This window comes from Muscardinus avellanarius (assembly GCF_963383645.1).
Source record: "Muscardinus avellanarius genome assembly, chromosome: 1".
Lineage (NCBI taxonomy): Eukaryota > Metazoa > Chordata > Mammalia > Rodentia > Gliridae > Muscardinus > Muscardinus avellanarius.
The window spans coordinates 187886520-187911646 of NC_137786.1; the positions used below are offsets into that span (position 1 = coordinate 187886520).

Below are 25127 nucleotides of genomic sequence, written 5' to 3' on the forward strand. Positions count from 1 at the left end.
GTCTTTAACTATTTTTACTGAAGATACCTGTATAGTGTTGGCTGGTCCAGATTTTGCTAATCATACATTGATGATGTCATTTAACATGTCCATCCCTGTGTTTCCTAGAAGTTCTTAGGTAGATCTAGGACTGATAGCGGTGGGGAGTAGGACTGTCTCTGTGGGGAGGGACAGTACTTCTGGCTGTCTCTCTCTTTGTGATATTAGGAGCCATTGGTGATCATTGCCTAGACAATTTATCCATTGGGGATTCCCAAGTGGCGATGTTCTCAGTTTATTCTGTCATCATTTATTAGCTGACATGCTTCATAAACTTTCCCTCATTAAGGCTTTGGCCAGCTAGAAGCACAAGTTTGATTTAGAAAGAGAGATAGAATATTAGATTCACCAGCTTTCGAACTCAGTGGCTTTCCTAGTATTCTCCAGAGGTGACCAGTGAGGTCTATTTTGTTTTCTTGGTATCAGTATAAAGTCATTGACTTAAATATATCTGATGTGTTTCAGTCCATTGCTGTTATTATCTTTATTGATGCTTAATTTTTTTTGTCTTTGGCCAGTGGAAACCTCTTTGATCCTATCTAGTAGAAATCCAGTGTTTTGGTTTCATGCCTAAGATGGTCCAAGTTCATTTCAAAGGTTCTCTGCTCTACATATTTTCAGATCTAAAATCAGCCCCGAGGCCTTTTGTGGGAAATGGCATTACTATTTAGAGACCATAGTCCAGATGCAATGGGTATTGAATACCATTTTTTTCCCACCTCTTTCACCTCTGAAGATTTATCCAAACCATAGTTAATAGTGGCACCGCCCATTAGGATCACCACAGCCATCACCCACTGCTGCAGCTGTCTACAGTCCACAGTCTCTCCAGTCTGCCCTAGTACGTCCACCATGCCACTTGTTGCAGAACGTCCCTCTGCATTGCAAAGCATCACGTGGGCCCGTTTCTATACCCTCTTCCACCATCCTACCACTTTTCGTCTACTTGAAACCTCAGGCAAGGGGCAAGATCATTTCTTACAGTCCCCTCCAATGCTGAATTTGAGCTCTCTGACTTGCCAAGTCATTCTTACTCCATTACCTCACCTCTGGGCCGTCCCCCTGTCCCTCCAAGTGTGTATCCACATCAGGAGGCACACATGGAGAGAAGGTGGTGAGAGGGTAAGCTAACAGTTGCCGAGTTCTCACTAAGGCATGCACACTATGCCAGGCATTTTATATACCTTATGTCATTGAAGCTTCATTACAAACCTGTGAGCTATGCATCATGATTTTCATTTTAGAGGGGGAGAAAGTAAAAGGTGGAACTGAGATTAATCAAGGTCCCACTACCCCCAGAGCACAGGCTAGCTGAGACTGCCTTAGCATGTCTATATTCCACATGAAGACTCCAGCTTGGATGGATCCATTAGAGAGCCTTTCCACAGCCATCCTATAAATGTGTAAAACTTTGCTTCTTCATCCTGAGGCTGCCAGTTACATTCAGGATTAAAGGCATGCTTTTTAAGTGTTGGCTTGTGTGGCCTTGGCTCAACTCTGTACAGCTCAACTCTGTAACACCCCCACAGTCCAGCCAGTCTTCTCACAGATGTGTCCTGTTGTCCTGTCTCCAGCCCTTTTGTGCATCTAGCTCCCCCTTCAAGAAACAACTGGGTACTTTGTTGAAGTACTTTTGCTCATCATTTAGACTTCCTTAACACTAAAGACTTAAGCCCTACACAGACCTGGAAACCCTGGCCTCCCATGGAGCACTGTGCTATATTCCAGGGTTCTCACTCATCCCTTGACCCAGGGACCCAGCAGTGGCTGACCCAGGAAAGTTGCTTAGCAGTGCAGTTAAATTTCTATTTCTTTAAATGAATGAATGTGTGGTTCCAGCTACCCACACTTGCTCACATGGGTAAAGTGTTATCTTCTTTGAAATGGTCTTTACGGTTTCTGTGCTTCTGTTGTGCATGATTATTTTTGTCTATAAGTTAAATTATGCCCTAGGCCTGGAAGATATAGCGGGAATGAGGCTCCCAACACATTGCCTTGCACATAGTCAAGACTCGATAATTATGCACTGAGTTGAATCAGATGAAGGCGGTACAAAAGGGAGGTGCAGGGGAAGTGTGGGGCATGCAATCAGCAGAACGCCAGGCAGTTAAAGCATCTCTGATTTACTACAATTTCTTTTAATAGGCTTTTTGTACAGATTTGCTGTCAACATAGATTGCTGGTGTAGGGGGGAAAAATAGCCAAGGAGCTGTGAGGGTTCTTGTGCCGCACAATGATTGGCAGCCATCTGCCATTTCCATCACGATGATCTGTGGATTCCCAGGTCTGAAGAGAACTTAGTCATTAGTGCTGAGGGGGTCTAAACGATGAGCAAATCAAGTGTCTTAAACTTGCACAGAGCCAGTGCATGTTGGGCCTCTCTGCCCCTCCCCTGTGCCTCCGCTTCTCATCCTTCCTCATCCTGGCTTCCCTTCTTACCGCCCCAACCCTCCAGCCTTTAGTGCTGTGTCTCAGGTAGGAGGTGGAGTGTCACTTGGCAGTGGGACTCAGATGGAAGGGGAAGGTGGCTCAGGGGCCCACATTGCCATCCTGCTCACTCACTCAGTAAATACGTATTAAGCACTTATTGTGTGTCGGGTGCTGGCAGACAGTGGTGGGCAAGGCCTCGGTCCCTCTCAGGGCCCTCAGAATAATGGGGGAGACAGGTGTTCTTCAGATATGCACACAGATGTATAATTGCATGCTGCATGGGCTAGATGGAGAAAAGAACAGAGCTCTGTCCACAGAAAGGTCTGGCACCACCTGTGCCAGGGAGCCCCCCTGGTCCCTCCTGGCGGTGCTGAGCTTCCCCTCACGCTTCTCCACCACCTGGAGCTCTGACAGGGTCAGTCCCCCTAGACTCAGGGTGTGGATGACCGCTGGCTCACATGGCAAGGGCTTACTCTACCTAGAGTAGTGCATGGCTCACGGCAAGTGCACAATCATTGAGAATCGGAGGAAGGGAATGAGCACGCGTTATGCATCCCCGTTCCACCAGACAGGGGCTTGCTGACTGCTCAGCACTCAAGGGATGAGCTAGTCCTGAAACTTTAGTTCTGTTCCCAGGAAGAAGATGTGTCTTCCCCAGTTTGCCATAAAGGGTGAGGCAAAGCTCAGAAAGCCCTCGGTATGACCCTGACCCCACAGGAGTTCAGCATAAGTTAGAGCACTTCCCCGGCCCCCAGAGCCATCGTTGGGCTCTTGGGAGCAGGCTGTCCACCAGCATTGCCTATTGCCCTCCAGAGCAGGACTGAGCAAGGCTGGGGCTCAGAGCCCGAGCACCCCAGAATCTCCAGCATGAGCATGTTAGAGTCAAGGTAAGGGAATGTTTTGGTTTGATTTGGTTTGGTACTAGGGATTGAACCCAGGGGCATTCTACCTCTGAACTACACCCCCAACCCTATTTCTTAGTTTAATTTTGAAACAGAATCTTACTACTTGCTAAGACTGTCCTTGAACCTATGATTCTCCTGTCTCCGCTTCCCAAATACTGGGATTGCAGGCGTGTACCAACACGCCTGGCTTTTGTTTTTTGGTTTTTTTTTTTAAGGCATTAGCCTAATGTCATAATAAAAAGAACAGGTTTTTGTAGCCAGGCTGTTCCTGGTTGCTTCTTCCTTAAAGGAAGAGAAAATGTTCCCATCCCAGATTTGTTCCTAAAAATATGCTTTCTGAACTCCCACCCAGTCACCTGTGATTTCCCTCCTGGGGAGAGAGGCGTAGCAGATGCCTTTGCACCCACGGCCACCACTGTGTCGGCCCAGCTGTGAGTCGGTGTGGTGCACACTGTGGGTCCCACCTTAGTCACACACCCCTTTCTGTCCAGGGCTCCAGTTTCTGAAGCCCCCTACCCTGCACCCAGTGCAGCTTGGCAGTGCCAAGGCAGCTCCTCGGGAGTGACCACAAACAACAGGGAAGTTTCCCCCAGGTACTTTCTACAGGTCATCAGAGGCCCCGTAGAGATTGCACCCAGAACCCACAAGACACCAGCTCAGTAATGCAATGCGCTTTTCCTGGGTCTCTGTCTCGCTCTCCCCACTCCTCACCCCTGCCCTGGCATTTCTTCCCTGCTGTCAAATGACTAAGACATGGGAGAACGAAGATGGCTATTACAATCCCCTAAGGATCTCTTAAGGGAAGCCATGGAACTCTTCCAAGCGTTGGCTTCCTTCACGAAGGAGAAAGAACACAGCACAAGCTCCGACTCTCATGGAAGGCTGTGCAATCAGGTCCCCAGAGTCCCCCATTCCCACACTTGCTGGGCTGTGGTCTGAACACCCACTCGCCCTTCCTAGCTAGCCAGCAGCTTGGCTTTCTAGATTCAGCTGCCTCCCCGCAACCTGGAAACTAGCAAAGTATCCAACAGCTGAGGAATGTGGAAGTCATACGTGAAGTCTGCCTTCAGGAGAGAGCGAGGAACCATGTAGTGGTATTCTTGATGGCATAAGGATATGCAGTGGGGTTGTGTGGTGTGAAAAAAGGACACTGTGTGCACCTAAAGTGTGTATATAAAACACAGAGAGTGTGTGAGAAAATGTAACATGTTAACAGAGTTTCTCATGAAGTAGCGGAATTATTTTCTCTTCATTTTTTTTAGGTTTTCAAAGTTGTCTGAGATGAGCATGCTTTTATTTTAGAGCCAGAAGTAAACCAACCAATTACTTAAAGTGAGCAAAAATACTACTCAAGCCTGGAGTGGTGGCACATGCCTGTAATTCCAGTACTTGGGAGGCTGAAACAGAAGGATCACAAGTTCAAGCCCAGGCTTATCAACTTAGCAAGAACCTCTTTCAAAATTTAAATGAATAAATAAAATAAAAACTATAGCTCAGAGGTAGAATGCCCCTGGGTTCAATCCCCACAACCAAAAAATACTGTTCAAACATCACATCTCTCTCTCTCTCTCTCTCTGTTTGAGTAGTACTGGAGAATGAACTCAAAGGCATTCTAGCTCTGAGCTATACTCTCAGCCCTACTTTATTCTTTTGAAACACGGTCTCACTAAGTTGTGGAGAGCTTCACTAAGTAGCTGAGACTGGCTGTGAACCTGCGATCCTCCTGTCTCGGCCTCCCAAGTACTGGGATTATAGGTGTGCTCTACCACACCTGGCTCATCACTCACTTGTGAGTCTGACCTCACCAGTGCTGAGCTGCCCTAGAGAGCCTGGGAAAGCCCTGAGCCTTAGCAGATGTGGGTCATCCCTGTTCAGCTTTCTCTTGACTTCTTCAGCAATACAGAAGTATTCACCTTCACAACAAATATGCCTTGCAACCTGATTTGATGTGTATTTTCAGGGCTTTTTTAGAGGTACATGTTGTGTGGGGAACATTTTATCTGCCTCACTGAATGGACTAAACTTTATTTTTTTTAAAAAAAGCTATTATATAAAACTGAGATAGTATATAGTGTAGTGTTAAGAATGTAAACTCTGGAGCCAGCTGTCCTGGGATTAAATCAGGGCTTTCCTTTTTAGCTGGCACCAGAAATTACCTTATTTGTCAATGAGGTAAGGAGTCCCAGCTCTATCCTGGCTGGGTCACTCATGATCCCCACATTTCTCATTGGCCAGCTTGCCAGATCAGGTTGAACCTGATCAGGCTGTATAACCTCTCTGGGCCTTACTATCCCCACTTATAAAATGGGGATAAGATCAGGCTGTATAACCTCTCTGGGCCTTACTATCCCCACTTATAAAATGGGGATAAGAATAGTCCGTGTGCATAGAAATGTTGGGAAGGTTAACTGACTGTATGTGTGTGCTGTGAGCCTGGTCCAAGGGAAATGCAATCAGTGTGTTCTCTCACCATCGCTTTTGACTCCAGGGTTTCCCAAGAGAGGGCTCCTTCAGGATAGACAATGCCAGAATTAACCCACCACACACTGGCCTGGTCAGAGCACGTCTGTGCCCCGTTTGCTATGGGCCACGCTCAGCCATCATTACCATGGATGTTGCCACTCGGGAGTTCAAGTGGACCTGTAGTTGATGTGGCACTTTCCAAGCAGCATGGAGCCACTACAAAAATAAATGACTAGCTTTTCAGGAGTAATAAATAAGAAGGGTATAGACATAATGGTCAAAGAACCACAGAGACAGATGGGAAGGGGAACTCAGCTTGGGCAGAGCACAAAGACAAGGACACCTGTGTCTCGGAGCCTTTTGCTTGGTCCTGAACTTCCAACAAGAGCCTCTGAGGCTCCCTCTGGATGACCAAGGAGACTCTACTCTCAGGTCTTGGTTCAAAACTGCCTGGGGCCCTTAGCACATCTCCTTGTAGTTTTTCAACCCAACTACCCCCACGCCCGCCCCTAGACTAATGTATCTTTCTAGCACTCAGTGACTAGCAGGAACCTCACACTCTACTGGGCTCTGAGGACAGCCCAAAGGTAGCTGTCCTTTAGGGACCAGCTGGCCCAGGCAGGTCTGTCTCTGTGTTCATAGCTCCTGGCCCAGCCCTGGCACCAGAAATTACCTTGTTAATGAGGTAAGGAGTCCCAGCTCTATCCTGGCTGGGTCACTCATGACCCCCACACTTCTCATTGGCCAGCTTGCTAGATCAGGTGCCATGTTCTCTCCAAGGCCCTTACAAATGTTTAGGGCATGTGGAACTTGCAAATGCACACTTATGCACAATAAAGTGGCATTTTCCATAATGCACATACCCAGGATGGCACATCCACACCACCATCCGCACCTGGAGAGGCTGACCTTAAAACCAAAGCTGTGGTCGTGGTTCTCAATTTAGAGAGATAACCGGCCATGGCAAGAGGTAAAGGACAGTGTATATTTTTCCCCAACTCCCAGACCCTGTGTGCCTGTGTAGTGTTTAAATTTAACCCCTGTGGCTTGAGACCTCAACCAGTGCTTTTTTCATTCAGATAGTTTTAACAGTCTGGAGCCAACCAATGATGCGTGCATTTCCCTGTGTGCCCACTAGCTATTGGAGGGTGGCTGGAACACGCGCAGAGCAGGGAGTTAATGCCCTGGGGCCATTTGCTTGGCAGCCTTCCAATTCTACAGAGACTATAAAACCAACCCAAACAAAGACTCTGGTGGAAACTTTAAGCCTCAGGATCCTCCTGTCAGTTCCCATCACAACACCAGCCTCTCCAGTTCCTCCCTTTGGCTGTGTTCCAAGAGCCAGATGTGAAATCCTGGTGACAACACCGCTGTATCAGGTATAGGACAGTACAGTGAGACCCGGGCGGTTTGCTGAGACTGCCGAGAACTGGTCTCCTGTGCCATATATTGTGGCTGCTGAAACAAGTATCATTTCTGTTAAGAGTCATAAGCCTTCTCTTGTTTAAGGGACCAAATGGGCAGGGCTGGAATTTTGCATTTTCTTTTGGCAGTCTCATGTGGAGGAAAACTGAACCCACATGTTAGAGGGAAGGGTGAGTATTAAGAACAGAACCTGTCCCTGGATGGAAAAAGCTGTTGTTGGCAGAATAATGGTCGTCCTGAAGATGTCCATGCCCTAAGTCCCTAGGATCTGTGAGTGTTACCTTATGTGGCAAAAGGAAATTAGGGTTGCATTTGAAATGTTGGTTGCTAAGCAGCTGATTCTAAAATAGGGAGATTGTCCTGAATTGTCTAGGTGGACCTAGTGTAATGGCAGGATACTGAAACATGGAGGTGAGAAACAGAAGAGAAGGATTCAACTCCTCCCGCCTTTGCTGGCTTTGAAGATGGCAGAAGAAAACCACAAGCCAAGCAGTGTGAAAAACTTCTAGAAACTAGAAAAGGCAAGAAATATATCCTCAAAAGCCTGCAGAAGCTGGGTGTGGTGGCACACGCTTGTAACCCCTGTGCTTGGGAGGTGGAGACAGGAGGATCGCGCAGGTTCGAAGCCAGCCTCGCTGGCTTAAGAGACCCTGTTTCCAAATAAAATATATAAAATAGGTCTAGGAATGTAGCCCAGAGTTGGAAGGGTTCCATCCCCAGTATCACCAAAAAAAAAAAGCCTGCAGAAAGGAGCTCCGCTCTGCTGACACCTTGGCTTCTGTTAAATAAGACCCACCTTTGATTTCTAGCCTAAAAATCTATAAGGAGCCGGGCGTGGTGGCACATGCTTGTAATCCCCGCGCTTGGGAGGCTGAGACAGGAGGATCACACGGGTTCGAAGCCAGCCTCAGCTACTTAGTGAGGCTTTCAGCAAATTAGTGAGACCCTGTTTCCAAATAAAATATAAAAAAGGTCTGGGAGTATAGCCCGGAGGTAGAAAGCCTCTGGGTTCCACCCCCAGTACCACCAAAAAAATAAAAAATAAAAATAATAAAAATAAAAATCTAAAAGGATAATACATTTCTTTTTTTTTCTTTTCTTTTTTTTCTTTTTCTTTTTTTTTTTTTTTTTTTCGGTGGTACTAGGGATGGAACCCAGAGGCTTTCTACCTCCGGGCTATACTCCCAGATCTATTTATTTTTCATTTGGAATCAGGGTCTCACTAAGTAACTGAGGCTGGCTTCGAACCTGTGTGATCCTCCTGTCTCAGCCCCCCAAGCACGAGGATTACAAGTGTGTGCCACCACGCCCAGCTTACATTTGTATTATTTTATCAAAGTTTTGGTCTTTGGCCACTATTATAATATAAAAAAATTATAAAAGCCCCTAATATAAAGACCCCTATCAGGGACCATGGATATACAAAACTCTTACAGAAAATCATTGAAGAGACCACTATACCTTTAGTGATAGTCTTACTAGTGAGACAGACCATTTTTGGGTAAGTAGAAATGACCCTGCTAGGCATCCTTAAATTATAAGGAAGCTCTGTCTTTTCCTCTCAGCTCTGGAAGCAATTTTTTAAAAAACAACTATGTGCTTTCTTTCTGGAAAGTTGGGTACTCAGTTGGGAATGAGTACAGTGCGCACTGTAGGGCTTTGAAATTATCTTTGTGCTTTGTCCCCCATACAAATGCTTCTACAGAACTCAGCTGATGATGGGTAAATTACCACTGTCTCCTTGGTGATGGGAGGAAACATGTGGCACATAAAATCACAGACTGCCCTCCACTGTGAACACTATTTTTTTTTTGCAATAATGGCAAATTCAGATTGATTTTTAAAAAAAATATATACTATTTTTAGGATAGTTTTACAGAAAAATTGCAAGGATAGTACAGTTCCCATATATCCCATACCCAATTTTTCCACTGATCAACATTTACAGCAATATAGTATTTTTGTTATAATTAATGACAATGATAGATACAGTATTACTAACTGAAGTCTATATGTATTTATTTTATCCATATGTATTTTTAACAGAGGTAGTCATTCTGCCCTAGGATTCTACATTGTATTTCACTATCATAATTTCACGGACTCCTCTTGGCTGTGATAGTTTCTCAGACTTTTCTTTTGATAACCTTGACAGTTTTGAGTTCTGGATAAGTACCTTGTGGTACTAGAGATTGAACCGAGAGACATTCTACGTCTGAGCTACAATCATAGCCCCCCCCCTTTTTTTTATTTGAAAACAGGGTCTTACTAGGTTGCTGAGAGCCTCACTAAGTTGCTACAGCTGGCTTTAAACCTGTGCGGTCCTCCTGTCACAGCCTCCCATGTGCTGGGATTACAGGTGTGTGGCACCATACCTGGCTTCAAGTGTTTTTTAGGATCTCTCCTATTGGAATTTGTGTGGTATTTTGCTCATGCTTGGGTCGGGGTTATGACTTGAAAAAGAAGACCACAGCAGTAGGGTGCCGTGTTTATCCTGTGATATCAGTGTATGACATGTGACTGCTGATGTCGACCTTGATCATCTGTAGTGTTTGAGCTGTAAAGTTATTTTCTCTCTTTTCCAGAGGGACACTCTTAAAGAAAGCCACTAAGTATAGCCCACTTTTTTTTTTTTTTTTTTGGTTAGATCAGGATTTCTTTTTATTCCATGTTGGTTTAAAATGGGTAATCAGAATAAAAAATAAAAGGGCCTCTGTGTAGAGGCTGGGGTCTTACCTATTTAGAGGTGAGAACCCAGGCATCCCCTCCACCCAGCACCATACTGAGATGGGCTGAGGGGCAACACCCAGGGGACACGTGGAGGGCCAGGCTGCCGCTCCTTCTCTCTACCCCGTTTTTGGCATGTGATGAAAATATTGCTTTTTTTTTTTCTCTCCTGGCCTTGGATTTTAAAATCATGGTAACCGTGTAAGCGAAGGGAAAGTTTTTGAGAGGAGTCACTGAAGCCTACCCTAATCCCTCTCCCCCAAGAAGGGGGTATTATCCAGTAATTGTTTGAGCTAGACCAAGCTCTCTTCCTCATCACCACCACCACCACCACCACCAATGTCATGGAACTGGACCCCTTTCCTGGGGAAGTGAATACCAGTGAGCTAGAAAACCAGCTCTCCTCTCCAAAGTAAGTCCCTCCTGACCAAGACCCCAGGCTCGCCTCTCCCCAGGTTTCTTCCTAATCACTTAGCACCAACGAAGGGCGCTATTTCTTTAGTTGATAACTGGAACAAAAGAGGGAACCATGGGAAAAAGGAAGACTTAAATGTCTTTCCTCTTTTCCTGCTGGTCTGAGGAAAGGGAAAATTCCCCCTCCTTATATATATATCCCTCCCTCATTTCCCCATCCCAGGATAGATATATAATTTCTTTGATATTTATAATATATATATATATATATATATATATATATATATATATATGTACACACACACCTGGTAACGCAGAAGAGGAAAAAAATAGAATCCGTAACAATAATAAAAAAAATTATTTCTGGTTTAAAAATGATCTGGTTCCCTCCAGGGCGAGCAATTGCACAAATGTCCACTGAGTCTGGTCCAGGGATTAAGGAAGGGAAGGTCTTAAAAGGTAACAGGGGGATTGCTACCCCAGTCTCAGGGCCCCAACTCCCCAACCCCATTGCATTTTATAAAACACTCCTCATCCTTTTGGAATCGGTGGTTTAAAAAATGTCCATGCAGGGGAGGGGAGCCCCTTGAGGGAAGGAAGGTGGCCACCTGGGGCCCTTTGGTGTAGGCGCAGAGGTGTGGGGGAGGGAGGTGCCAAAGGCTCACACAGAAATCTCATAGGTGGTGCCACCCACCCCCGACACCTTCTTGACTCCGCCCCTCGTGGGGCTACTGAGAGGCGGCTGGCCTGGGCCAGGGGAGGCCGAGCCTATACTCTTGGGCTGCCCATTGGATTTGCTGTAGGCGGTCTTGAGCTGTACTTCATCTTTGGGTGTCAGTAATGGCTGCAAGGCCACTTCCTCTGTCTCAGAGACACCGGGTGGGGCTTTTTGGCTGCTGTAAGACACAGATCGGCCCAGGTACGGGGCAGCTGAGCCTGGTTCAGGGGACCCTAATCCCCGGCTCCGTAATCCATCTGGCTTGCCAAAACGCGGAACAGCTGGGCGTCCCAGTGGAGTCTTGCCCAATGGCGACCTCTTCGAATCATCTGAGGAGGAACTAGTGCGAGGTGCATGGCCTGAGCCTGGTGTTGACTGGATGCCCGAGTCCCCCAGGCCTGGTTCTTCCTCACGGCCCGGAAGTGGGGGTGACTGGCGCAGCAGCTTCTCCCGCTCCTGGAGGGAGGCCACAATGTGGCGCGACAGATTGTCATAACGGACTGGTGAGGGCTCTCGATGTGCTGGGGCAGTTGGCACCAAACGTGGGTGCCTCTCGGCTTCCCGCTGCTGGGCCAGCCGGGCTGACAGGAAGGGAGAGGTGTAGCCTACAGGAGGGTCTGGCTCAGGCCCTGCCTGCACTGACTCGAAATCAGGGCTGTCTGAAGGAGTGAGTAAGCTGTCGTAAGACAGGCTTCCGTTGCGCGTCTGGTTGGCCAGGCTCTTGTAGGAGGTGGAGGTGGTGCCTTCTGAACGAATGGACTGCAGCTGGCCCAGCTCAAAGCCTGTGCCCTGGGCGGAGTACAGCCCACTTTTAAGGAATAGGGAGTTACTCCTCTTTCCTGCCAGAGGATCCCTGTAAAATATATGGAATCCTGCACAGAATATTGGTCTCTTCTCCCTTGTATATTAACTTACCCAGTCATTTATGTTAGCATGGATTATGTAGATTTTTATACATTAGGTTATGATCCATAACAACTTTATCTCATTGTCCAAATTGTCCCAACTTTGGCTGTCTCGGTCAGCTCCTTATCCTTTTGACATTCCTTCTCTCTCTTTCTTTCTTCCTTTCTATATCCTCACTTTCTGGCTCATTCTATCTCCAGTCCTAGAATTAGCCACTTCTTCCAGGGAACCCCAGTTCTTTTTGTTGGAAGATTAATTAGAAACCAAGATCTGGGCCCCAGGTTTGTTCATTGTTTCTAAGGGGCTCTTCTTGTAGGTCGTTTAAGCTAACACAGTAAGGAAGTGTGTGTGTGTGTGTGTGTGTGTGTGTGTGTGTGTGTGTGTGTGTGTGTGTGTACTAACCCATGGGGTACCCATCTCTCTAGTTCTGTATCTAATCACGTGTCTATATTAAGCTAAACATGAGTTCTTACTGATATCTCCAACTCTAGTCCAGTGCCACGTGGATCAGCCTCACCTTCCCTCCTTGCTCGTCAGTAGCCTCCCACTCTGATCTGGAAAACCTGGCTCCTACCATCCACTGTCCATTTATTTAATTGTTCAGTTTTAGTACACATGTGAAGCAGATCAGAATTATTGAACCATACTCCCATGGGAAATAACTTTATCAAGTTCAATGCGTAGTTGCAGGATCTTTGGGCTTTACAGACTCTACTCATTTCCAAAGATGGTGAGCTCAGCACTATGCCCCCAGCCTTATTCAATGAAGTTGTCTATACATTTGTTTATATATTTATTTATTTATTGCAGTACTGGGGATTAAGCCCAGAGGCATTCTACTTCTGAGCTTACACCCTCAGCCCTACTTTTTTTTATTCTTTATTTGCAACTCAGTGAGACCCTGTTTCAAAAATAAAAGATTTTTTTTTAAAAAAGGAAAGAAACAGGGTTTCACTAAGTTGCAGAGGGCCTCACTAAGTAGCTGAGGCTGTCTGCGAACTGCGATCCTCTAGTCTCAGCCTTCCAAGTGCCAGGATTACATACCCAGCTTATTAATTATTATTTTGATTTCCTGAGCTTATAAGGTATTATTTACCTGTGCTTATATGTTGGAGTGTTGGACCTATGCTCTTCTATAGTAATTTCATAGTCACTGATCTAATTTCCAGGTCTTTGATCCATCTTGGGTTGACTCCATTTTTCTGTACAAACAGATAACCTGTTTTCCCAATACCATTTGTTGAAAAGGCTGTCTTAAATGTACGTTCTTGTCATCTTTGTAAAAAAAAAAATCAGTGTGTGGATTTGTCTCTGTATCTGCTAACCTGTTCCTCATCTATGTGTCTGTTTTGTGCCAGTACCATGATGTTTTTATTTCTAAAGCTCTATAGTATAATTTGAAATCATGTGTTTTGATGCTTCCTTATTGGGCTTTTATAATCATATCAACCCTATCTATTTTATGCTATTGTAGATGATATCATGTTTTTAACTAAAATTTCAATCATTCATTGCTACTGTATAAGATATAACTGACTTTTATACCTCCACCTTATATCCTGCAACCTTACTACTTATTATTTCTGGGAGTTTTAGGGGCATTATGTCTTTTTTTTTTTTTTTAACAGTTGATTTCAAGATCCTAAGCTAAGACTCTGGACGCCACATGCTTATCTACTCCTAACCCCTGTGTGATACTCAAATGTAATCACCAATCTCTCAAAACCTGTTTTTCTACACTTTGCTGATTTTTCACAGCTGTGCTTTTTGTGGTATACTTGTGTTGGGTGAAAATTTACATGTTTCAAAGTCCAAATGCTCCCTTTTCTGGAACTCCCTCCCAGTCATCTTCATCCAAAGTGAGGCTCATTCACTTGAGCTGCCACAGTCCTCTAGTCAGCATTCACCTCCAAGTGCATACTGCCTGCTGGGTTCATGGGCCTGCCTCTCCGTCCATCTGTGCACAGACTAAAGCAGGTCTGTGTCAAGTCTCCCAACTGTGTGGGGTCTACCACAGAGGGGACGCCCAGTAATGGTGATGGGTTGGATGAATGGACTTAATGGACTTGCATAACTGGATCCTTTTTTACTTTTAAAAACCTTTATTCACTCTTCTCTTTATACTTGTTTTCTTTCTGGTGTTCTTTGAATTTCTAGACATAGTCTGGAGTATCTGAGACCTATAGTTCTTATGTTCCTCCTGGAGAAGGAAAAAAGTCTTTAATTGCAGACCTATTTGCCCTCAACTTTAAATACTGGGTCTCCATGAACTCATTAGGGAGATTGATCTCTAAGTCTTAAAAAAGAAAAAAGAAAAAAAACCTGCTCTTCTGGCCAAAACAATAAGAAAATTTATTTTATCTCCTATAACAAGACCTGTAGGGCTAGAGTGGCTCAAGAGCATCAGTAAGAAACAACTTCTTTCTTCTTTCTCTCTTTTCTTTCTTTCTTTCTCTCTTTCTTTCTTTCTTTCTTTCTTTCTTTCTTTCTTTCTTTCTTTCTTTCTTTCTTTCCTGACAACCTTAGCATATTGGCTTCTTCCCTGGGCTATCTCACATCATAGCTACAAAATGGCTGCAGCAAATTCCAGGTGCAACATCCTGATACAAAAATGATTAGAAGGAGAAATATGCCACCACATCCTTGGACCTCTTTTCAAAATAGAGGAAAACTATTCCTAGAAGATCCTAGAAATTTCCTACCGCCGCTCAGACTGGGGCTAGTCCAATGACAGTGCTTGAGGTCATCACGATTCATCAGAATTGAGGTCATCAGTATTCATTCAAAGCGCTGGGGCATTCACCTTGAGGCACAGGATGGAGGGGTGTATCCTGGAACAAAATGAGAACTCTTTCAGTAACAGAATAAATACAGGGGAAGAAGGCAGCAGTGTCCGCGATGCTTTTGATGTAGAGATTGCTTTATACTGAATTTCAGGGAGGGTAAGTCACAAAAGGCCCTACAGCTGGTAAAGACAGAGGTAGGATTCACATCTGGCACTTTCATATTTTGAAGCCTATCTATATACTTTCCGATGTGCAGCTGGAACCCAGCATCAAGCTGTGCTTCTTGGAAAATTACAGCCCCCTTTCTCAGGGTGAGTGCCTCGGGTGTGGAGGCGATCTCCCTGCCTTCCCAAGCCCGACCTTCAGCTGGGCATTTAAGCTGTTTATTAAGTTATGACTAATGGTGCTGCGAGACACTGAGGGCTGCACACTCAGACCTAGTTTCGGATTGTTAGAGGAGGTTCGGGGGGTAAACATCATATTCGTATTCTGTGCCGAGAAAATTCAATCGCAGCTCTTTGACTTTGCAACTGCAGGGACTGGCATGAGGCTTCTGCTGGGCCCTGCTCTGGTTTAATACAAACGAAACCTCCAAAGCAGGAGGGCTGTTTTGGCAAAGTGGTCACTAATGGGGCCCCATGGGGTGGGGGCCAGGGCTGAACTGGGCAGTTTGCATATTCACTTTTACTAACAGTTGGCTCAGAGTCAGCAGTTAATGGAATGGGAATGATGTTCTTGTATCAAATCATTTCTTAAAAAAAAAAACACATTTCTTTTGCAAACATATCTCAGCCTTTCTTCTTGGGTATGCTATGTCTCTGGGAGTGAATTAAAGAAGCAGGGCAGGAGGAGGACTCTGGCTATGGATTTTTCATCTGAAAACATTTTTAACAATGATCTGCATGTAGGAGATCCCATTTAGACCCACCTTTAGGAGAACTAGCTGTAAATATTGCTTTTCTGGTCACATTCAGAGATGTTTAATGCTGTATGTTTACAAATTGGCTCAGGCTGTGCAACAGTCTTGGGACAAATGCAGCTTTTCTTCCTTTACAAAATATAAGCTGCCCCAGGAATGTGCAGGCACACAGGGTCAGGCTAAAATGCAAGCGTATTCTTTTTCCTGGGGGCAAGAAATTTCCACCCAATAAGCTTTCCATCCCATAAATTATGGTGGCAGTGTCTGCCTACATACACAACCTGTGCAGGTGAAGGATGGTCCCAAATCATGGATTATTTACCCAGCAAACATTTCTTGACTGTGTACTATGCTTGAGTTATCATTTTGAATAATACTAATAGCATCACATATTTAAATTGTTCCTACCAGGCACTCTTCTGAATGCATACATTAACTCATTTAATGATTAGCCCTGGAAGGTTGGCAATACCATTCTCACTCCCATTTTGCAGATGAGGAAACCGAGGCACAAGAGATGATGACTTTGCCCACGGTGACAGAGCTACTATGTGGCAGGTCTTGAATTTGGATCCAAGCAGACATGACCATGCTATCATCAGAGGCGTGCTATCCTTTGAGGCACCTAATGTGAACAGAAGCGGGAAAGTGCCAGTCCTTGCTCAGCTTACATTCTGAAAAGTAGATATCAGATATATCAATAATATGTATTTTAGATTGTGATGAGTTCTCCTGTGAAGAAAATAAAACATGAGAGGGAGGCGGAGGGCTAAATCATTGCAAGGAGACAAGGTTTATTCTAAGCATGATCAAAAGCCATCAGAAAGTTTAGAGCAAGAGAATCGACTTACATTTTATAGAACCTTCTGGCTACACTGTGGCAAGTAGTTGAGGATGGGGAGATTCAAGAGAAAGTAGGCGGCCAGTTAGAAGGCGGCACCGATGGTTCAGGTAGAAGGTAATAGTGGCTTGAACCAGGATGGAGAGATGGCGAGAAGTGTCTGGATGCAGGTGTTGGTTTGGAGGTGGAGCCTAGAACTCTAGCCACTGTGTGAGATGCAAAGGTGAGGGACAAAGAGAACTTGGGGGTGATGCCTTGGATTTGGGCTCAACCCACTGCATAAACAGTGAGGCCATCTACTGAAGAGGAAAACACCACAGAAAGGACAGATTTGCTCTTGTGCTGTTAGGGTGATGGTGAGGGTATTGAAACTCAAGATTTCTCTTTGGAAAGTCTAAGTTTGAGAGCTCTATTAATAGACTTAAGAGAAGACATCCAGTAAGCAATTAGTTTCACAAGCCTGGATCTCAGGGTCCAGCCTGGGCTGGTGATTTAAATGTAAACATCGTCAGGATTAAATAAAGGGGATCCCCTAAGACAGCACCATCCAACTGAACTTGCTGTGATGTTAGAAATGCTCTATGTCTGTGCAATCTAGGATAGTAAGTACCAACCATATGTAGTGCCCTTGAAATGTGGTTGGTACAGCTAAGGAACTAAATATTTAGTTCATTAAAATTTAAGTAGCACTGCCGGGCGTGGTGGCGCACGCTTGTAATCCCCGCGCTTGGGAGGCAGAGACAGGAGGATCGCGCAGGTTTGAAGCCCGCCGCGCGCGCTGGCTTAGGAGACCCTGTTTCCAAATAAAAATGTAAAAATAGGTCTGGGAGTGTAGCCTGGAGGTAGAAGGGCTTCCAGGAACCCCAGTACCACCAAAAAAAAAAAAAAAAAAAAAATTTAAGTAGCATACGTGGCTATAAGACACCATAGAACTATGGGGAGAATGTAGCTACAGACAAGAAGATGCTGAATGGTCCCAAGTGTCTTCACCAACCAGGAAGCTCAGCCTCACATCTATATTGAAGCATGGCTTTATAGCCACTGGCCAGCGCCTGCATGGCAATGCCTGTCGAGTAATAAAAGCTGTGTGGCTTTGTGAGAAATCACCTGCTCTTTGGGAGGGGGGGCAAACTGGAGGGACTAGAAACTATAGAAGTCTGAGGTAGTTGGAAAACAAATACAGTCCTACACTTCCAGAATACTTAAGCTTTGAAGGTGCCATCTGCGTTTTTTTTTTTTTTTTTATGCCATATTTTATGGAGGAGACTTCTACCCTGGTGGGTGTCTGTGAATTTGGAGACTCTACATAGTAACCGAGCAGTGATCCAGTGTTCACGGTGAATGTCAAAGGCTGGCTCTGGAGGGATTAGAGGGCAAGGGACCTGATGCAAGTGTGTGTTTTTAAGTAGCATCTCTCTCATTGTCTTTGCTAGGCAGCTCATTTCCTACCCAACTGCAGCTACGCTGAGTTTGCCCATGTGAAAGAACTCTTTGTAAGTGGCTGCCTTGTGCTTAAGAGTTCTTGCAAGTCTGTGCTGGCAATCAGGGAGGCCAGAGTCAATAAAATAAATAAATAAATAAAATGGAAAGATGGGCCGTTGCTTTTATTAAGGTTGATGGCAGCTGCCGTATTAGCTCCTTAAGAACCTCCCGGTGCCCAAAGCCTTCGGAGAAAATGGTCTTTCTGTGCTTAATTGGCAGAAAGTAAGGGGATGTAAGTCACAGCTTTTAGGAGGGGTAATCCAAGGTCAGCACTCAGCAAATGTTCATTGCACAACTGGTTTGGTGGCAGGATTTTTTTTTTTTTTAAAACTAAGTCTCCACAGGCGGGGCTAAGGGGTCTTTGGAAGAAAACAGACTGGGATGCCTTTAGTGACTATGGACCTCTTTTAGTGTTTCTCAAGGAAAATGCAATTGTAGATTTCTAGGATTTGAGAAGCTTACTGGTCATCCAGTGGAATGCTTCCTTTCCAGTTGAGGGAGCAGGCCTCGAGAGGTGGGGTGGGGTGACTGGCCCTGAGTCCCCCACACATGAGAGGAGAAGGCCCTGGACCAGCGCCCAGGCAAGAGGCTGAGACTTTGTGCAGCAGCTGGGTGCAGGGGGAGGGCGGAACAAGGATGGAAAGGCTCACATATAAACCTAGCCTCAAACTGGGTTCTTCCACACCAGTTACTGGTGCCCACTGTGTCCCCGACAGTAAGCCCTGGAAGGAGGGTCAGGCAGTGGCCTAAGAAAGAAGTTGGGGCCCAACCCACTTCTGTTTCTCCTGAGATCTTTTCTGAAAGGAGACATAGCTCTGTGCTAGGGAGACTTCCATGTTTCTCAGGAAAGTAGGAAAGGCAACATGCAGAAGAGGTCAGATTAAGGGGATAATTGGATCCTCTTAGCAAGGAGCAGCCATCAATTGATCGCAGACTAACAGCTGCACTCTAACCTTCGTGGGCGATTATCAGTATCAAGTGTGTATTACAGAGATCCGCCCCCTGCCATCAGTCATCTGAAATGTGACCAGGCCCTTCCTTGTCTTGCAGTGTCAGAGCTTCAAGAGGAGGGAATGAATGCAATCAACCTGCCCCTCAGCCCCATTCCCTTCGAGCTGGACCCTGAGGACACCATGCTGGGTAACTCCCTCTGTCTTTCTGGATGAGTTTAGCACCTTCCAGGAAAGCCAGCCCCACTCAATTCCTTTTCTTTTTATAGAGGAGAATGAAGTGCGGACAATGGTGGATCCCAACTCACGCAGTGACCCCAAACTTCAGGAACTGGTGAAGGTAAGGAGAAACTAGGAGAAGCTCTCCTGGGCCCACCTGGTGTCTATAGACCACCTGTTCTCTGCAGATGCTCCATGAGCCACTGCAGAGAGAATATATAGGCACTGAAGTCCCTAGTCAAGTAGATTGACATCTAGATGATAAGAGTGATGTGTGACAAATGAGCTCATATTGGCCAGGATCAGAGCATTCATAATGTCCTTCCACTGCCCTTACCCAAGACCTTCAAAAGTACCCAGGCAAGCCAGGCGTGGTGGTGCACACTTGTAATCTCAGCATTTGGGAGGCTGAGATTGGAGGATCACGGTTCATGGACAGCCTCAGCTACTTAGTGAGGCCCTCCACAACTCAGCGAGACCCTGTTTCAAAAAAGAATAAAAAATTGGACAGGGGGTGTAGCTCGGAGGTCAAAACCCTCTGGGTTCCATCCCCAGACCCACAAAAAAAAAAAAAAAAAAAAAAAAAAAAAAGCACTCAGACAGGCTAGGACGAGGGATGTAGCTCATCACCAGAGTGCTTGCCTAGCATGTGTGACCCCAGCACCATAAAACAACACCCTGTAAGGCAGGATTTAGTATCACCCTATTTTCAGGTGCAGAAACTTGAGTTTCAGAAAAGCCAAGTGGTTTGTTTGTGATCATAGATGAGTGGAGAAGTTAGAATCCAAATAATAGAATAAATGAAATAGCATATGTCACGTACCTGGCACAGTAGCCAGCATCTGGTCATCCCTTCCAAACTCTTCATTTCTTCCTCTCGGTCCTGGCCTGTGTCCTTCCTCTTCAGCTTTACTAAGCTGCATGTAAGACAGAAAGGCAAGTGAGTCATCCAAAGACATCCCTTTCCTGATCAAAGCCTGTCTAGAGCTTCCCATTGACTACAGGGTGAAGCCCACACTCCTGCAGGTGGTATTTGGGGGCCGTGCTCTAGCTGTTCTTTATCTAAAAGTCAAAGCACAGTCACGTCCTTCAAGAAGCCTTCTGTACTATGACTCAGCCTCTTTGTGCCTCAGTGACCCCCTGTTTTTAGTTCTGTCACTGTAGTCTCCACATCCTAGTACAAAACTTACTACTTTTCTCTCTCCTTCACTCAATGGTGAGTCTCTTGGGGTTAAACTGCCTTTTATTTTTTATCGTTGTAACCCCCCAGGATTTAGGAGAGGGTGTCATATATTATTTAGTGAACACTGGATGGAAGGAAGCAGACTCAGGGATGTTGTTGCCATAGTTATAGCTTCCTTGGTAGAGCAGGGGCATGTCAGGAGGCACTGGAGGACCAAGGGCAATCTTCTCAGAGGAAATATCCTTCTGCCTGTGCCTTATCCCAGAATTCAAGGAATTAGCAGACAGAAGGTAGCCTAGGCTGGTGGCCATGCTCTGAGCCCCACAAGTGGACTGGGTTTTGAATGTTGGGTATCTAGCCTGTTCCTGCTGTCATCTGCACTGTGCCCTCACCTTGATGTGCAGGGAGAAGGTTGAGGCTGTGCCTTCCATTGTACCTCTCCTGTGTGGGCAGTGCTGGAGGATGCTGGAGAGGGCCTAGCCCTAAGCTGTCCTGCCAGGGCATTCACTGTACTGGGATGTACTGCTGCATGTGCAGGAAATATCCAAAGAGGGGAGACATAGTAGAACAAGCTCTGAATAGTTCAAGTTTCAGCTTTGATCCCCAGATCTATATCCATGCCCTGGAGTGCAGTCCAGAAGCACAGTACCTGTGGGCCACCTCCTTGCCTCCAGTAGAGGTTGAATTTTCTAGATCAAGGCTGTTTTGACCACATTGAAATACTAGTCTAGTCTTTTTTTTTTTTTTTTCAGTACTGGGGATGGAACCCAGGGGCATTCTACCTCTGAGCTCCACCCCCAGCCCTATTTTTTATTCTGTACTTTGAAACAACATCTCACTGAGTTGCAAAGGGCCTCATTAAGTAACTGAGGCTATCTGTGAATTGTGATTCTCAGTCTCCCAAGTACTGGGATTACAAGCATGTGCCACCATGCTCAGCTTTAGTCTTCTTTTAAGAGTGTTCTCAAACACAGGTCTTTCTGGAAGCCACCACTAATCCTGTAGCACCATGGATTCCCAGCCCCTGGATTGGAATTCTTCAGTGTTGTAATCCTATAACTGGACTAGTTACCCCATCCCATACAAGCATCTTTAGGACAGACTGAGTCTTAAAGTATTGGATAAAGGCCATGCATGGCACATAGTAGGTGCTCATCATCATCATGTCCTGAGAGAACAACATGCTATGGAGCCTCCGTGGTCAGGGAAGTGTTCTGCATCTTGACAATGATGGGGGGCACACAAGTGTGTACAGTGACCCAAACTCATCACCATGTGCTTAAAACTGGTTCCTTTGATTATAAATAATATCTTTTGCCGGGCAAGGTGGGGCACACTTGTAATCCCTACACTTGGGAGGTGGAGACAGGAGGATTGCGCAGGTTTGAAGCCAGCCATGCTGGCTTAAGAGACCCTGTTTCCAAATAAAAAGTATAAAATAGGTCTGGGAGTGTAGCCCGGAGGTAGAAGGGTTTCCAGGAATCCCAGTACCACCAAATAAATAAATAAATAAATAAATAAATAAATAAATAAATAAATAATATCTTTTTTTTTTTTTTTTAGTGGTACTGGGGATGGAACCCTTCTACCTCTGGGCTACACTCCCAGACCTATTTTATATATTATTTGGAAACAGGGTCTTTTAAGCCAGCGAGGATGGCTTCAAACCTCTCCCTGCCCCAAGCTCGGGGATTACCAGCGTGCGCCATCACACCTGGCTAAATAATATCTTAATAAGCAAAAGGGAAAAACTAAAAAAGACCATATTTAAGTTTCAATTCCTTACCTGAAAAATGGAGGTAAAGATATATGCCTCTTAGGGGTTTTCTGGGGGTTGATAGATGAGCTATCACTTGTAACGCCTCCATTCAATGCCTGGCACACATAGTCTCCAGCTGGTGACAGCTACTGAGAGGCAGACAAGAGAAGTCTGTGCAGCCCCCTGAGTAGTAGTTTGCAGAGAGAAGTACACACACTATAGGGTGAGCTGACCAAGGACCCACTCCTGTCTCCTCCCGGTGAGCTCTGTAACCTTGCACAAGTTTGTTTCCTTCCATGATGATGAACACTCCTGAGCATGGGGTGACAGAAGCCACTTCACCAACTGTCCTAATGGACCAGTTCTTGATAACTAAGGTCTTCCTTTAATCAAGAATCTGGCCCATGTCATACAGAATTATTTTCCACCATGTAACCTAGGAGATATTTTCATCCTCAGTTTTAGAGATAGGAAACCAGAGGCTCAAAGAAAATAACTAGCTAGCCTTAGACTCATAGATTGTGAGATGCATGCACACAGGTTCAGGGATGATAGAGGAGTGTGGACACCAGAGTTCACAGAGGAGTAGATGCACGCATTCCTAAATGTCAGAAGAACACAAGAAGATGATCATTCCAAAAATGAACGCATAGTTTCTAATCTAGGAAAAAATATCCGACAACAGGAATCTAATATTGAAGAAATATGGGCCCATTTTAAGAGAGCTAACCTAAGAATAATTGGAATAGAGGAGGGAAAAGAAAGTGAAACCAAAGGGATCAACAATCTCTTCAAGGAAGTAATAGCAGAAAATTTTCCAAACATAGAGCAAGAGGTTGATACACAGGTCCAGGAAACTTATAGAACTCCCTTTAGACAGGATCGGAGAAGAGGATCCCCACGCCACATAATTGTCAAAATGACCAATGTGGAAGCCAAGCAGAGAATCTTAAAGGCAACAAAAACAAAGGGCCAAGTGACATTCAGAGGCAAACCAATTAGAATCACTCCAGACTTCCCAAACCAAGTCATGAGAGCCAGAAGGGCTTGGAGTAACATATTCCAAACTCTGAAAGAAAACAACTTCCAGCCAAAAGTTTCCTACCCAGCAAAACTTTCTATCAAATTAGATGGGGAAATAAGAAGCTTCCATGACAAACAGAAACTGAAGGAATTTTTGTCTTCAAAACCAGCACTAGAGAAAATACTCAAAGAGATTAACTACAAAGAAGAAATAGGTAACACACACCAGAACCAGAGAAACAAGAGTTTCCATCCAACAGTCAACTAAGATTGGTTATCTGTGGAGATTCATTACCTATGTTAGTCTTTTACCTATCTCTAAATGGTATTGTTTGCCTTTATTGTTGTTAATTTTTAGGATTTATAGTTGGAATATTAATATACCTTCAGATATAGCATTTGGAAATATTTAATCCCATTCTATTAGTAACTGTTAGCTCTGTTTACATTGTCTTTGGATATACAATATATTTTTTTTATTTTTTAGGGAGTTTGTATACTCTTCTGTTGCCTGTGCTATTGAAATCATATCCAAGAAATCACTGCCAATTTCAGTGTTGTGAGGTTTTATGACCCAGATTTTCTCCTAAAAGTTTATAGTCTTAAGATTTATATTTAGGTCTTTTATCTATTTTGAGTTAATATTTGTATATGGGATTAGGTAAGGGTCCAACTTTATTCTTTTCCATGTAATTATTATGTTTTAACAATATTTAGTTAAAATATTATTATTTCTACCACCAAATGTTCGTGGAAACCTTGTCAAAAATAACTTGACAATATAGGGAAGAATTTAGCTCTAGGCTTTTATTTAACTTCAATGGTTTATATATCTGCCTTTAGAATAGTACTACACTGTTTCAATTATTGTAGCTTTATATGGTTTGAAATCAGAAAATATATATCTTCTAGCTTTGTTCTTTTTCAAGATCATTTTGGGTATCTAGAGTCCATATTCCATATTAGGATAGAGTTTTTTTTCTGAAAAATAAATATATAAATATATGATAGTTTCACCTAAAAAAAAAATAGAAAAAAAAATTCTCTGGTAAGAAAGAAAGTAAAAAGAAATATTGAAATGTTATCTTTAAGTCATCAAAAGCTTGGTATCAGACAAATGAAACTGTTATGTGAGATTATCATTTTTAATTTTGGATAAATTGCTATAATACTAGATGTCAACCACTAAGCCAAGCATGGGAGGGAGGGATGGGGAGAGAATGGGGTGGGGATCCAGTGAGGGCTGACTGGGCGATGTGTGCATGTATGTCTACAAAAGTTTGTATCCCACTATGATGTATGAATACAGTGCACCAATAAAATAAATAAATAAACAAATAAAATAAAGTTAGAAGTTCATGTAGATTTTAATTGCCCAGAATAAGAAAGCTAATTTATTAGAAAAAATACCTACGATTCTTATTCTTGCTCTCTCTCTGTGTAGGTATTAATTGACTGGATTAATGATGTGTTGGTTGGAGAAAGAATCATTGTGAAAGACCTGGCTGAAGACTTATATGACGGACAAGTCCTGCAGAAGCTCTTTGGTAGGAGGCGAGTTGAATGTTGTGGTGCATGGCTGCTCAGGCTCTTCTAGAGGTGGACTTGGGGTAACAGCTCAGGGAGAGCTTTAGATGTCCTCTTGAAACCTGTATTACATGAAGAGATTGCAGAGGGAGTCTTGCTGGAAGGGCAGGCCTGCTCCCTCTAGCAGGCTTGGGTAAATGAAAAGACCCCTCTGAATAGCTGGAGAACACACCTCACTCTTTCTAGGAATATCTACATGGGTGTGAGTTTTTAGACTTCTGTCATCCATAGACACTCATGTGTATGTGTTCTTCTCTGGGATGGGTGCTAGTATGTGTGACAGTATGCCTCTGTGAAGGTGATCATGTACCCATGGGTCACTTCAGAGCAGCTCATGTGAAAATCTAAGGC

At 44.5% G+C, this 25127-nt stretch overlaps 1 protein-coding gene across 1 annotated transcript in view; it reads left to right on the forward strand.

Annotated features, from left to right (window-relative positions):
• Positions 1 to 25127, forward strand: part of PARVA (parvin alpha) — a gene marked incomplete at its 3' end in the record, with an annotated part of 169563 nt that overhangs the window by 99075 nt on the left and 45361 nt on the right. Inside the window, exons 2-4 of the mRNA XM_080705250.1 lie at positions 19106 to 19195; positions 19275 to 19345; positions 24634 to 24736. Coding sequence (XP_080561376.1) covers positions 19106 to 19195; positions 19275 to 19345; positions 24634 to 24736 — 264 coding nt within the window. The remainder of the gene's footprint in view (positions 1 to 19105; positions 19196 to 19274; positions 19346 to 24633; positions 24737 to 25127) is intronic.